The 14,310-nt window shown below is 38.9% G+C and overlaps 1 protein-coding gene across 2 annotated transcripts in view; it reads left to right on the forward strand.

Moving 5' to 3' along the window:
* The window catches only part of LOC129925641 (extracellular matrix organizing protein FRAS1-like), a 49,329-nt gene extending 38,453 nt beyond the window's left edge, over nucleotides 1–10,876 (forward strand). Inside the window, exons 1-3 of one of the 2 annotated variants that reach the window (XR_008777326.1) lie at nucleotides 3,665–3,783; nucleotides 4,638–4,732; nucleotides 10,478–10,876. Coding sequence is in view for 1 of the 2 variants with exons in the window: in XM_056025337.1 (XP_055881312.1) it covers nucleotides 4,638–4,732; nucleotides 10,478–10,666 (284 nt within the window). In the remaining variant the exon portion in view is untranslated. Of the gene's footprint in view, nucleotides 1–3,664; nucleotides 3,784–4,637; nucleotides 4,733–10,477 lie in introns of those variants that run through there. The other variant, XM_056025337.1, reaches the window with a different exon arrangement.
* The last annotated feature ends 3,434 nt before the right edge of the window (nucleotides 10,877–14,310 follow it).

Below are 14,310 nucleotides of genomic sequence, written 5' to 3' on the forward strand. Positions count from 1 at the left end.
TTGTTTTTATTTTTTACTCCATTACTCAGCCTACCGTATCGCATCTTACACACCATATACACTCCAATAGCATACATGCAGGTAATGTAATAAACTTAAGTTATCAATGTGAAAAAATGAATTTAATATCTAAATCCAATAATGACACATTATTAATTAGAATTATTTATTAAACATCGGTGCCCCCGCTGCGGGGAAGAAGAGGATACCGTGCCTCATATTCTGTTTGACTGCCCCAGACTTGCTGATCTCCGTCTCGACAGGTCTGGGAAACCCCAAAATTCTCGACCTGTATGGCGACATTTATGCACTACGCAAGACAGCAGGGTTTCTGTCCATGGCTTTTGCATGAGAGGATTTTAGCCTCTCAAGCCCTCACTCTAATGGAGTTTGATGATGATGATGATGATGGTGATGGTGATGGTGATGGTGATGGTGATGATGATGATGATGATGATGATGATGATGATGATGTTAATGATGATGATTAAACATTGGTATATCTTCTTCGAAGAGAACATACAGATAATTCTGTGGACTATTGCTTTGGAAAAGAATAATAGCAAAATAGTAAAAGTGTATGGAAAAAAAGCATCTTAAAAAAAGGTCTTATTTCAACCTTCGCTGTGGGGCCCTTTTAGTTATGGGTCCAGGCGCTATGAACCTTATTTACACAATGGAGCCTACGCCCCTTGGTCTAAGACGCAACCATGTACATACCCACAGACTAAAATGTTTCCATGTAACAAGAACCTGTGTATTTAAAGTGCATGTCACTTGACTCTGTTTGAAGGCTACCGTTAGAGCTTAACAATCATCCCTCTTACCGCCGTAGATAGGGAGTAGGCCTATACAATTAACAGGCTGACTCATGTCTGTATATTTCCTAAATGTTTCTCTGAGAATCGTTTTAAATAGTCATATCAAATTCTATTCGTCTCATTTTCAAACCGAATTGCTTTTAGCTCAATCTCATACGCGCAAACACACATTCTAGGTCTCTCTCTCTCTCTTCTACACACAGACACAAAATCTCTCTCTCTCTCTCTCTCTCTCTCTTACACCCTGACACAAAGTCTAGATCTCTTTCACACAGGATTTCAGTTTTCGTAGCCTCAACCTAGCGCCCCAATGGACACTGGCGGATCGGGGGCGTGGGGGGGGGGGCAGAAGGGGCAATTGCCCCCCCCCCCTAACACACTCGGCCGACCCCCCCCCCCCCACTTCGAGGGGGGCGAACGAATTTTAGTATAGAATTCACACACTTTTATTACGAATTTATTACTTATGGTAATAATATATACTAATTCTTTATATTTCTACCTATTTTTAGATTTTTTTCGCCCCCCCCCCTCTAGTTTGTTGGCCGATTTGGTGGGGTTGGGAGGGGACGATGGCATCAATTCCGCCCCCCCCCCTCCCATAAACTTTCGAGTGGGGGGGGGGGCGGGTCAATTTATTTGTAGAAATAACAGCTTGCTAACAGAATCAATATCTGTTTCAACTCATCTTTATATTATGTCGTTCCCCTGTTGGCCGATTGGGGGGAGAGGGGGGGGGGCAATACCTCTACTGCCCTTCCAACCTGAACCTTTTGAATGGCGGGGGGTCCTACTTTTATGGAGAAATCATAGTTTGTGAACTAAATTATGTGGATATCTATATAATATAAGCTACGTATTGATATGTGAACCTATTTGTGTATTGTGTTTAAATGCATTCTAATCTCAAATTATATCACTAGCACATATAAAATGAAAAAGTTGTACCAGGTAGGAGCGGTTATGCAAGCAATCGCCTTCCGCCCATCGGACAAACCAATACATTCTCTTTTTGTATTAAAGTTAAAAAATTACAAAATTTAAAAAAAAATCTGTCACTTATATAATTTATATATAGTATAAATAAAATTCTTATATCGAGTCGCCCCACCCCTATTCTTTAATGCCACATGCAAGCATTAGCAGAAATTATAAAAAGGGGCGAGGATTAATTGTTTTCACTTTCCCTCCCCCTCCCCCATCCCCTTTCCAGACGTAAACATATTTTAAAACAGAATTGCCTAAAAAAAAGAGTTGCCCACTTGCCCTTACTGTTTACTTTCGTTCAAAGGGCAATCAAGGCGAGGGTAAGCGCACCCAAGGATATTGTAATATGGCGACAGAGTTTATGTAATTTCACATGAAATTATCAAAGTTTTTTTGTAAGAAAGACTTTGCTTTGGAAAATTTAGAATTCATACGAAATTTTTCAGTATAAGAGTAACGATTGAGATGAGTTCTGAACCCAAATAATATTTTCCTAGTCGCTTTTTTCCAACTTTTACTCAATCTTATATTTTTCTAGTTCAATACTATAGCTTACAATTTATTCTTGAATCCTAAAAATGCAAAAAACAATTAGAGTAGAATCTAATTACCCCACTTAATTTCTCCTCCCACTTCCGAAATTTTTTGTTTAGAGCTTTGAATTCTAGTTCTGTAACAAAACAAAGTTACAAACATGCCTATTGAACAAAATGTATCACTTACAAATGAGATTTTTTTTTAATAATATTATTTTTTCGAATATTTTGTTTTTGGGCGGCGATCCTCGAAGCCTTAATCTAAATCTAAATATGTGGGGGTATTTTCAAATCGTTTTATTTGCAATGTAGTAAGGACCTATACATTCATATTAGAATATTTTTAAAGTATAGCATTTTTCAAAGGGTCCTTATTTAATAGAATGAATACTGAGCTGTATCAGGAGAATGCGGTTCTGCAGTGAAGAATGCAAGAAATACGCTTTTGGCGTCGGGGCGAAGTGAAAAATGCAAGAAAACGCTTATAGCGTCGTGGTTTCGGCCCGAACCCCACTGATGAATAATGAGCTGTAGGTCAGGAGAATGCTTTTCTGCAGTGCTTTATTAAAAAATTCGCGCATTGGTACAAAAATAGCATTTAAGGTCTATTAAAAGTCTATTAATCTAGTTCTAGTCTTGAGTCCAATTCTAGATCTTGTCTAGATCTAGTCTATATTCTAGTTCTAGATTCTAATTCTAGTTCTAGATCAAGTCTAGATCAATATTTAGACCACATCTAGAACTAGTATGGAAATCTAGATGATAGATCTAGTCTAGATTCTAGTTCTAGATATAGATACATGGTCTTTGCAGTCTGCCAACTCCAAGAGAAATGTAGAGAGCAAAACTGATATCTTTGTGTCCGGATTCGTAGTTTTGATGAGAGTCAGTCGTGAAGGCCATTGCCAGATCATGTTTAACTGTTAATAGTTTTCAGACTACATACATATATAAATAAAATAGTTTTAAAAATACGTTACGTAATCCACCGGTATCATACAATCGGTTTCCGGTGCATTATTAAACTTTATATAGAAATAGGCCTACACATATCATATGACATGCCATTTTGTGGGCCGGGTTATATGGTAATGTCAGGGCCGATTCTGATACCCAGTCCGCCCCTGGATAACAGTTTTTATTTTAATGTTGGCTTACGTAGTAAAAAAAAAAAACATTCAGAAACGGTGTATAACAATAATAATAGAGGGCTGAAAAAATAATAACCTCTTTGGAGATCAAACCAAATTCATAGCTCCTGAAATAATTAGAGTAATGACGTGGATCAGACCATGGTTCGAGGTTTGTGTGTGTGTGCGTGGGCGCGTGTGTGTGTGTTTGCTGGAAGAGTTTGAGTCCTCGTTTTATTCATACTAATTCTTATTGTCAAATTCTGAGTCACTCAGTGCTACAACAACCGTGGAGTCATATAAGATCTTGTAAGTTTTGTTTTTCGTATCTTAATGGAAACTAACAGGAAATTGCTTTATTTCATATATTTGCTCTAATATAAATATGTGTAGTTATGTGATTAATAGCCCATTCTATTAGAAAATCCGCAAAATTGGTATTGCATTATTTCTAAACTTTGAAATATAAGATCATTCCTAGATCCCGGGCTACTTCCTTTATAGATTTAAAGAGAGTTTCGTACATAACAACCTATACATATAGGTCTGTGATCTGATCATAACCGGATGAGAATTTTTTCCTTTTTCCAGTCTAGGTATAATACTGTTACGTATTTCTGATCTTCTGGCTAAATGTACTAGTAGGCACACAAATAAAAACACCGCAAAGAACTTGACGACTCAACTTTCAGCTTTATATAACTTTATTGAATATTAACTCTTAACAATTCGTCACTGTAACATGTAGCGTATACGTCTTACATCGACTGTATCGACTGTAACGGCTCAAGTCCACTCTCTTCTACTGTCTCGCACAGTAGACAACAGTAACGACGACTCACTCACGACTGACTTTCACATCAACTCTCTGGCTTATATAGATTCCCTAATCGCTTGTCCATTGTTGCAAAAACACTGCTAGTATCCTATGGAACAACACGGGAGGAAACGTCACATCCTGTCGTTGTTTATACATGTCGATTCCAGAGAACACTCGCGGTTGTGTCATCTCGCCGGGGTCACACATAGTGACCTCTACCTGTCATTGTTCATTCGTAACAATATATATAGGTCTACATGCTACTAATATAGGTATCTTTACATTTTCTCTTATACTTGATTCGAATCTGTAATGGAATCTCAGTTCTAATTTTCTCGTTTAGAAATGAATTGCTTCACCCTCTGCGGTTTGTTGACCTTGGCCTTCACCTTGTCCACGCAGCAAGAAAATTGCCCACTTGATGAAGTATTGTTCGAGGTAAGTCTGCATTAGGCTGCTCGTGTAGCAATAGGGCAGGCATTAGACTATTGGAGGCCCAAGGGGAAGATAATTTAGTAGCTCCAAATAAAATAGAAAAATAAAAATAAATAAACAGCGAAAAAAAAAGTAAAATTGTGCAATTTATTACGTCAACAACGCTGACGACTAGTTTCACCTTTTTCTTCTCTAAAAATATAATAATACTTCATGTATCTGACATTTACCATATCTAGACGCTAGGCAGCTGCCTAGTTTATATATGCCTTAGGACGGCCCTTCTACATCATGTATGTGGCATTTACCATATCAAGACGCTAGTCAGCTGCCTAGTTTACATATGCCTTAGGCCGGCCCCGTTACATCATGTATGTGGCCCCCACTAATTCAAGACGCTAGGCAGCTGCCTAGTTTATATATGCCTTAGGCCGGCCCTGCTACATCATGTATGTGGCACCCACTAATTCAAGACGCTAGGCAGCTGCCTAGTTTATATATGCCTTAGGCCGGCCCTGCTACATCATGTATGTGGCATTTACCATATCAAGACGCTAGTCAGCTGCCTAGTTTACATATGCCTTAGGCCGGCCCTGCTACATCATGTATGTGGCACCCACTAATTTAAGATCCTAGGAAGCTGCCTAGTTTATATATGCCTTAGGCCGGCCCTGCTACATCATGTATGTGGCATCCACTAATTAAAGACCCTAGGCAGCTGCCTAGTTTATATATGCCTTAGGCCGGCCCTGCTACATCATGTTTATGGCCCCCACTAATTTAAGATCCTAGGAAGCTGCCTAGTTTATATATGCCTTAGGTCGGCCCTGCTACATCATGTATGTGGCACCCACTAATTTAAGATCCTAGGAAGCTGCCTAGTTTATATATGCCTTAGGTCGGCCCTGCTACATCACGTATGTGGCACCCACTTATTTAAGATCCTAGGAAGCTGCCTAGTTTATATATGCCTTAGGCCGGCCCTGCTACATCATGTATGTGGCACCCACTAATTTAAGATCCTAGGAAGCTGCCTAGTTTATATATGCCTTAGGCCGGCCCTGCTACATCATGTATGTGGCATCCACTAATTCAAGACCCTAGGCAGCTGCCTAGTTTATACATGCCTTAGGCCGGCCCTGCTACATCATGTATGTGGCACCCACTAATTCAAGACTCTTGGCAGCTGCCTAGTTTATATATGCCTTAGGTCGGCCCTGCTACATCACGTATGTGGCACCCACTTTTTTAAGATCCTAGGAAGCTCCTTAGTTTATATATGCCTTAGGCCGGCCCTGCTACATCATGTATATGGCCCCCACTAATTCAAGATCCTAGGAAGCTGCTTATTTATATATGCCTTAGGTCGGCCCTGCTACATCATGTATGTGGCACCCACTAATTTAAGATCCTAGGAAGCTGCCTAGTTTATATATGCATTAGGACGGCCCTTCTACATCATGTATGTGGCATCCACTAATTAAAGACCCTAGGCAGCTGCCTAGTTTACATATGCCTTAGGCCGGCCCTGTTAGCAAATGCTTGAACTGATGTAAAAAAAAATGTGTGATAGTTCATTTTTTATACATCCATCTGAATACCAAATGGTCCTTGTATTTAATTTTGTAGTGTTGGATGTTTATTTACTTACGTTCGTTTATCATTACCGTATATTGACGGCGAAAATAAAATCTAAATCGATCAGCGGCGGACAATGGTTATGGCTGAGTTGGATGTAGCAAAATATGTAGGTCGCAGCTCGGGCTGCGTGGCCACGGGAAATACTGCATTCTTCATTAATCTTCGGACGCGAAGCCAAGCCTTATATGATTATTATTATGATAATGATTATTAATATAATTATTATAATGTTATAATTATTATCTTAGATACGAACGAGTATTCATTCTCGGCGCTGCCAGGGTCGAGTTTCGTTAAAGAAAAACTAAATTCATCGTAGTCCCTTTAACAGTTTCCACTGAGGAATTTTCGGGTGATGTGGCAGGGCTGCACTAGGAATGTTATTGGGCCTTGAAGGTATCAGTGAGGTCAGTTGTTATTATCCCCTCGGTTGATATAATTATATATGGTATGTTCACATGAATATATTATTATTTACGATAATTTCCTAGACGCTTTATCTCCAAGCCTAGGTTCCCATATTTTCGTTGTTTTTCTCACAGTTTTTCTGAAATTATGAGACAGTTATTATTATTATTATTTTATTATTCTATAGAGTCATAGACATTTAATCTTCTGAGAAAAAAAAAAGTTATTTAGTTGGACTGGTAGTCAGAGGCTATTTGAAACGCATGCCATTGGAAGCATCCAAAAGGAAGGGAAGTGTTTACATCCATTACCACTAACGTCAAAAAAAAAAAACTTTACGGTACCATATTCCACATACTGGAAATTGTGTAGATATTTTTCATGTTCTCCTTAGGTTTGTCATGACCTATGTATACATAAAATTATGAAAATTGGAGCTAAAGTGTTTCCAATAGAAATACACTCTTTCGTTACTCTTCTACATTGTGTCGTCGTCGTATCGGTAACAAGTATTTGTCAAATATTTGGAAATTATTATAATCAATGGTACAACATTCAAATGTTAGCGAATCGTTTATTTAGATATGGTATGTTCACGTGAATATGCTAAGTTCACATGACTATGGTATGTTTACATGACCATGGTATGTTCACATGGCTATGGTATGTTCACATGACTATGGTATGTTCACATGACTATGCTAAGTTCACATGACTATGGTATGTTCACATGAATATGCTAAGTTCACATGACTATGGTATGTTCACATAAGTATGGTATGTTCACAAGACTATGGTATGTTCACATGAGTATGGTATGTTCACATGATTATGGTATGTTCACATGACTATGCTAAGTTCCCATGACTATGGTATGTTCACATGACTATGCTAAGTTCACATGACTATGGTATGTTCACATGACTATGCTAAGTTCACATGACTATGGTATGTTCACATGACTATGCTAAGTTCACATGACTATGGTATGTTCACATGACTATGCTAAGTTCACATGACTATGGTATGTTCACATGACTATGCTAAGTTCACATGACTATGCTAAGTTCACATGACTATGCTAAGTTCACATGACTATGGTATGTTCACATGACTATGCTAAGTTCACATGACTATGCTATGTTCACATGACTATGCTAAGTTCACATGACTATGGTATGTTCACATGACTATGCTTAGTTCACATGACTATGGTATGTTCACATGACTATGCTAAGTTCACATGACTATGGCATGTTCTCGTCGCCTTGTACCATTTTTTGGAACTCTAGTAGCATTTAAGGTCATAAACTTTTCGTTTTCATTCATTCGAAAGGTCATCCCAATATAATTGGTCATGTAGATGCATTATAAGGTTGACCGGTCATTTCATCCCCCATCACTTCATCTCCGGTAATTTCATCCCCGATTAAATATTTTTTCTTATTCATTGTTTTATTGTGATGTTAAGACTTTGATTTTAAGCCCTCATTTCATCTACTATATAAACAGGATTATGTAGAATGCTTTTTGATATTTTTGGACATGATATTAATGCGTTTATAGTGTTTCCCCTTCCACTTTGCATTCTTGATGAGAAATCTTATAATATATTGTAAATACGGGTGTGTACTTAGCAATAGCGCTTCTTTTGGATGTTGGGGGATATTATAATATTACCCTCCGCATGACGTAATGATCAAAGGCCAGGGTGTAAAGGTGGAAGTAGTAAAAAAAACTGTTGAAAGATGAGAGTAAAGTAAAATTTACCCTTTCAGACCTTACGATCTATTGGGGCAAATGATGTTAAGGTCACCTGTTTCTTTGGCCAACGGTTAACAAGCAGGGTGTTATGTGGCCGGCACAACGACCAACCGCTTCACTTTCCTCAACTAAAGGCAGGTACCCATTAGAGTTGGGTGGACTCAGGGGCGCCCTAAAAAATCCCGAAATTCAAAATCCCAGTCTTCAGCGGGATTCGAACCCAGGCACTCAGGTTCTGAAGCCAAGCGCTTAACCTCTTGACCACCGCGCCCCCTTTGAAAGATGAGAGCGATTAGAATATTTATGACCATGGACATAACCAGGGGGGGGGGCGTTGGGGTTCAAACACCCCAACCTCCGAAATAAAATCCCCCCGCAGGGGGGGTGTCGGAATTTAGTGAATGATTTTTATATTTGATTTTGTTTATTTTAGGTGAGATTTTAATACTAAACCATCACTTTCCCCAGCACAACCAAGGAGATTTGATTTTAAACCCCACTACAGGGGGTTTTGCAGTTAAATTCCCCTCTTCTATAAAACAAAACAAAAAAAATGCAAACGACAGTCCCCAAATTCCAAGAACACAGCTAAGAAGGATTTGGATTTTAAAACACCCTCCAAAATTTACGATAAACCTTCTCTTCAATATAAAAAACAAGCAAATGACAAACTCAAAATTCTATGATCGTAGCCAAAGGGGTTTCGAGTTAAAATCCCCCTTAAGCGGAGTTGGAGGCTAAAAAAAAAAACTGTTATATATTAAAAAAAAGCAAATTACGCACTCAAAATGCTATGAGCATAGCCAAATGGGTTTTGAGTTTCAACCCCCTTCAGCGGGGTTTGAAACTAAAAAAAAACGTCTTTAATATATAAAAAAGTAAATTACACACTATAAAATCTTTTAGCGTAGCCAAAGGGGTTTTGAGTTTAAATCCCCTTACAGCGGGGTTTGATGCTAAAAGAAAATACCTCTTCAATATAAAAAAAAATCGAATTACACACTAAAATTCTTTGAGCGTAGCCAAGCCAATGGGGCGTTTTGGGTTTAAACCCACTTTCTCCAGATGGCTTTTTTAAAGTTTAAAACCACTCAAGATGATTTTGAGTTTAAAATCTTGCTACAGAAAGTTTTGAGATTGAAAACCTCTTTCTCTTCAATATTATTCTAAAGCAAACTACAGTCACCAAATTCTATGACCGTTGCTAAATGCTGTTTTGAATTTAAAAAAACAAACAACTCCAGAGATTTTTTAGTTTGAAACCCACCAACAGATGATTTGACGATAAAACTTCTTTTTTCGATATAAAATCTAAATCAAACTACAGTCACCTAATTCCAAGAGCGTAGTCAAGAGAGGTTACACATTCCTACCAGTGGCTGGGCTCTGTTAATAAAAACATAATAGACATTGTCGTAGATGACATGAATCAATAACAAAAATTACCAATTAGTCAATTAATTGCTGATAATTAATTATTTTGTTTGATTCACTAATTCAAAGACACACTAAATATGTAGCGCTTTCTCCCCTAAGACGATTGAAAATGTTATTTCTCCCACACCCTCTCTCTTTACACAGTTATTTTTTTGTACCTTACAAAATATTAATCAATTTTTAAAAAATGACCAATCAGTCAATTAACTATTGATTATTTTTATATCGAGTAAGGGAAATATCTACTATATTATTGAGATATATAGTTATAATGGCAGCGTTCTTTACTGAAGGTTTTGTTTTTTTTTTTTAAATAATTTTTTATATTTTGCTTTTATTTCATAGCGTGTGGGAAAATGTTCTTTTAGTCTACGTGTATTTCTCACTCGTGCACGGACCCACTAGGCCGTCTGAGTTTCGCTGATAACACATACCTATTTTGTAATCGTTAACTTTGAATTGACAATATTCCACTTTTTTCTTTTTGTTTCTGTTCAGGATGGATACTCATACAATCCGGAGCCATTTGCTAGATGTGTCTGCACCAAAGGGCAGTTCGAATGTGTTGGTGTTATGTGTGAAAAACCCACGTGTAAAGACAATGAGAGGCCTGTCGTAAGAATGGGCGTTTTCTGTCCAAAGTGTCCTGAGAAAGAAAATGTCGCTATCGGCGAATCTTATAATTAATTAACTGTATTTTTTTATGGTAGTTTACTTTCTGCATGAAAATTCGAAAACCAAAATCGCCTGTGTTCATTTATGTAAATTGTGCACCACATTTAAGTCAACGTAAATCTAAATTTTGATAAGAAGAAATCTGTATAACATTATGGTGCTGCAAAAAAAAAATTAGCGTACCTACTTCTTCAATATAGTAATTAAAAAAAAAATATTGACTTATGTGTTTATTTACTAGTTTGTTGTTGCTGGTATTGTTTTTGAAGATCTACGAGCAACAAGACATTTTAGTGTCTCAAGACCACTGTGAAATGTTTTCATCTTTTATGTATCGTGTCAAGCCCTGGCTCATTGACTGACTCATCAGTGTTTTCATCAACTTCCGGTGAACAGTGGAGTAGCTAGGGTGTGGGGAAGAGGGGGGTGGGGGGAGAATTTGAAAATCCCCCTGAGGCCGCCATTTGAGGGGTGCCCCCAAAGGAGTGTTTTTTTTTTACAAATGGGGGCGTCAGGGGGATTTTCAAAATCCCCCCCCCCCCTTTAAGTACTAGATGTGTCTGCACCAAAGGGCAATTCGAATGTGTAGCTGTCATTTTGTTAAAACCTAAATTAGTTTTGTTTAAGCCACGAAATTGACTTGCAAAAATCAAAATATTTTGTGAGAGACATTTGAGAAGTCTGGTATTCTAAAATAAAAGTAATTTGATCTCTCTCTCTCTCTCTCTCTCTCTCTCTCTCTCTCTCTCTCTCTCTCTCTCTCTCTCTCTCTCTCTCTTCTACAGTAAGTAAAAATATAAAGTATCCTTTTCAGACCTCGATCTGCAGGGCAGATGATGTAAATGGCATATGTTTCTAAGCCGGCGGTTGACCAGGCTGTTAAGTGGCCAGCACAATGACTTTACTTTTTAAAACTACCGTTCTCAATTAGTGACATATTCTCATTACTTGTAACAGTAGGATATTTAATTACTCTAATCTAACTCTGAGTACATGTACGATACTCTTCAGTCTCACATTCAATCTAAACGTCAACAAAACTTTTTTCCCAGCCCCCTCCCCTCCCCCCAATTGTGGCTGCTCTTACTCAAGCGTAACCAATACTACCAAAGTGAGGCTCATTTATCAGTCCTTCCACGTTCAGAATTAGTTTGACATTTTTTTTCCCTATATAGGTCAGTTAAATGTTTAATTAGTGCCAAACCTGAATTAAGTCTTTCATCTATAATTTCCTTTTATTATGTATCCAGGCCCCAATGTTACTTTTCACTCAAACACACACACACACACAGAGTGTCAGTATAACAAAGAAGCAAAATAGGAATAACGTAGATAAACAGCTGCTTGCTGACGTTGAGAAAACATATTGAGTTCAATTTAGACATCAACCTCTCAGTTCGTTTCACGTTGAAGAGAGCAGCGTCATCTCGTGGTAAGGTTGACGTTTTAATTTTTAGTAAGCCTCCATGCTGTGATTACCCTCTAGTAGTACGGTCCAGGTATCTGGTAGTGTTCTGTAGGGTTAGCCTGTCTCCTCAAAGAGACAAGACTCACGCATCCACCAGTTCTATCGTTCTCAAGTCGTACCTTCGAAATCGTTTTCCGACTCGGAGTTCCAAACACGCCATTGCTTTTTCCAGTGAGGTAGGCCACGCGTCATAGCCCTAAAGGGTTTGCAGGAAAATGAGTCTGTAAAGAAGACAACATTGTCTGTTGCCGTTTTGGTATCTGGCGTTGTTCTGCAGTGTTAGCCTGTCTTCTTACACAGACAAGACTCACGCATCCACCAGTTCTATCGTTCTTGTAATACCTACTACTGCTTTTTCAATTGAGGTAGGCCACGCTCCTTAGCCCTAAAATGTATGCAGGAAAATTAGTCTTAAAGAGGACAACATTGTCCGTTGCCGCTGTTCGTTCGTCTAAACTTGCCTCGGTGCATTCTAGAGTTTTTCCGACTCCTTCCATTTCGCCAATTTTGTTGCATCAGCCAAACCATGGTCCAAACAATTCCTCGCTTAAGGTTGCACCGGGAAATCTAACTACCGCATCATCGCCCGAAGATGTCTTCCATAGGACTCGTGGAGCCGTCCGTGTATCTTTTTTGGAATGGGCTATGGTTTCTCTCGCAGTGCTAGGTAGAATTGTCGATGTACTTTTCTTATATACCTTTGGATCGATCAGAATTTTCCTTATCTCTAGTAAGTCAAGAACTGTTGAGGATTGGAAGGCGCCAGTCAGAGCGAGAGTCATTCTTTACTGTTGATGATTGGAAGGCGCCAGTCAGAGCGAGAGCCATTCTTTACTGTTGATGATTGGAAGGCGCCAGTCAGAGCGAGAGCCATTCTTTACTGTTGATGATTGGAAGGCGCCAGTAATAGTGAGAGCCATTCTTTACTGTTGATGATTGGAAGGCGCCAGTCAGAGCGATAGCCATTCTTTACTTTTGGTGAATGGAAGGCGCCAGTCAGAGCGAGAGCCATTCTTTACTGTTGATGATTGGAAGGCGCCAGTAAGAGCGAGAGCCATTCTTTACTGTGATTCTTCTTCTTCTTCTTCTTCTAGCCAGCTTTATTGCTGCTGAGCTGTGAGCTCTTTTGCAGACTGTGCCAAGGAAAAAAAAGTGTGCTGTTTTCTTCAGTTGTTCAGCACTGCCGTACAGGGTGTTGGTTATGTTGGGCTGTAGTGGAAGTAGGGTCTGCCTAAGGTGGATTAGGGAGGGGCATTCAAAGAGGATATGGTTTACGGTTTCAGAGGGGTGGGTGCAGTGTCTGCAAAGGGGTAGTTGTGTGGAGTTTATTTTGTTCAGGTGGTAATTTAATAGTGGTGTGTGTCCTGTTCTTAGTTGGAAGATTGTAGATTGTTCTTTGCGGGGGAGGAAGTTAATACTGTCCAGTTTGTTAGGCGTAGTCATTTCTCTGTACATGGCTCTGCCTGTGTTTCCTGATGCCCATTGGTTGAGCCACTCCTCTTTGTGATTGTTGACTAACATTGACCTTAGGGTGAGGTAGTTAACAGGTCTATCTGGTTGTTCCATAGTTGAACCTGCCTTTGATAGCTTATCTGCCTTTTCATTTCCCATGATGCCAATGTGTCCAGGGATCCACTGTAGTGTAATATTGATATTTAATTTTGATATCATCTGGTGGATTATCACACTGAGTGTTGTCAACTCTCTTGGGCTGTTTGAGGTGCTGCTGTTAAGTGCTTCCAGAGTAGATTGGGAGTCTGTAAAGACAACAATATCTGATGGTGGTTGCACTCCTTCATATAATTTGTTTTCTACTGTCTGGAGTGCTATGGTAATTGCCTCAATTTCGGCTTGGAAGTTTGAGCAGTAATCACCACAGGGTGCGCTTATCTCAAAGTGTTTATTTTTAGGGAAGACCAGGAAGGCACCAAGACCAGCATTGATGGTAGCTTTGAAAGCCGATCCGTCTGTATAAATATGGATAGCTGTTTTTGGATAGCTTTCGATTGTTTCAAGCGTGCCTACTTTGAGCTCCAGAGGATTTGATTCTTTTGTTAAGGTGTTATTTAGTAAATGTGTTTTGATGGTTGGTTGTTTGTAGTTTAGTCCGGGTGTAATGTTTGAAAACCTGGTAATTTTTTCTCTGTTATTGGGTAGGTGGTGTTTTAGGGCTAGTTCGTCAGTAAGT

This window comes from Biomphalaria glabrata, chromosome 4, assembly GCF_947242115.1.
Source record: "Biomphalaria glabrata chromosome 4, xgBioGlab47.1, whole genome shotgun sequence".
Taxonomy (NCBI): domain Eukaryota; kingdom Metazoa; phylum Mollusca; class Gastropoda; family Planorbidae; genus Biomphalaria; species Biomphalaria glabrata.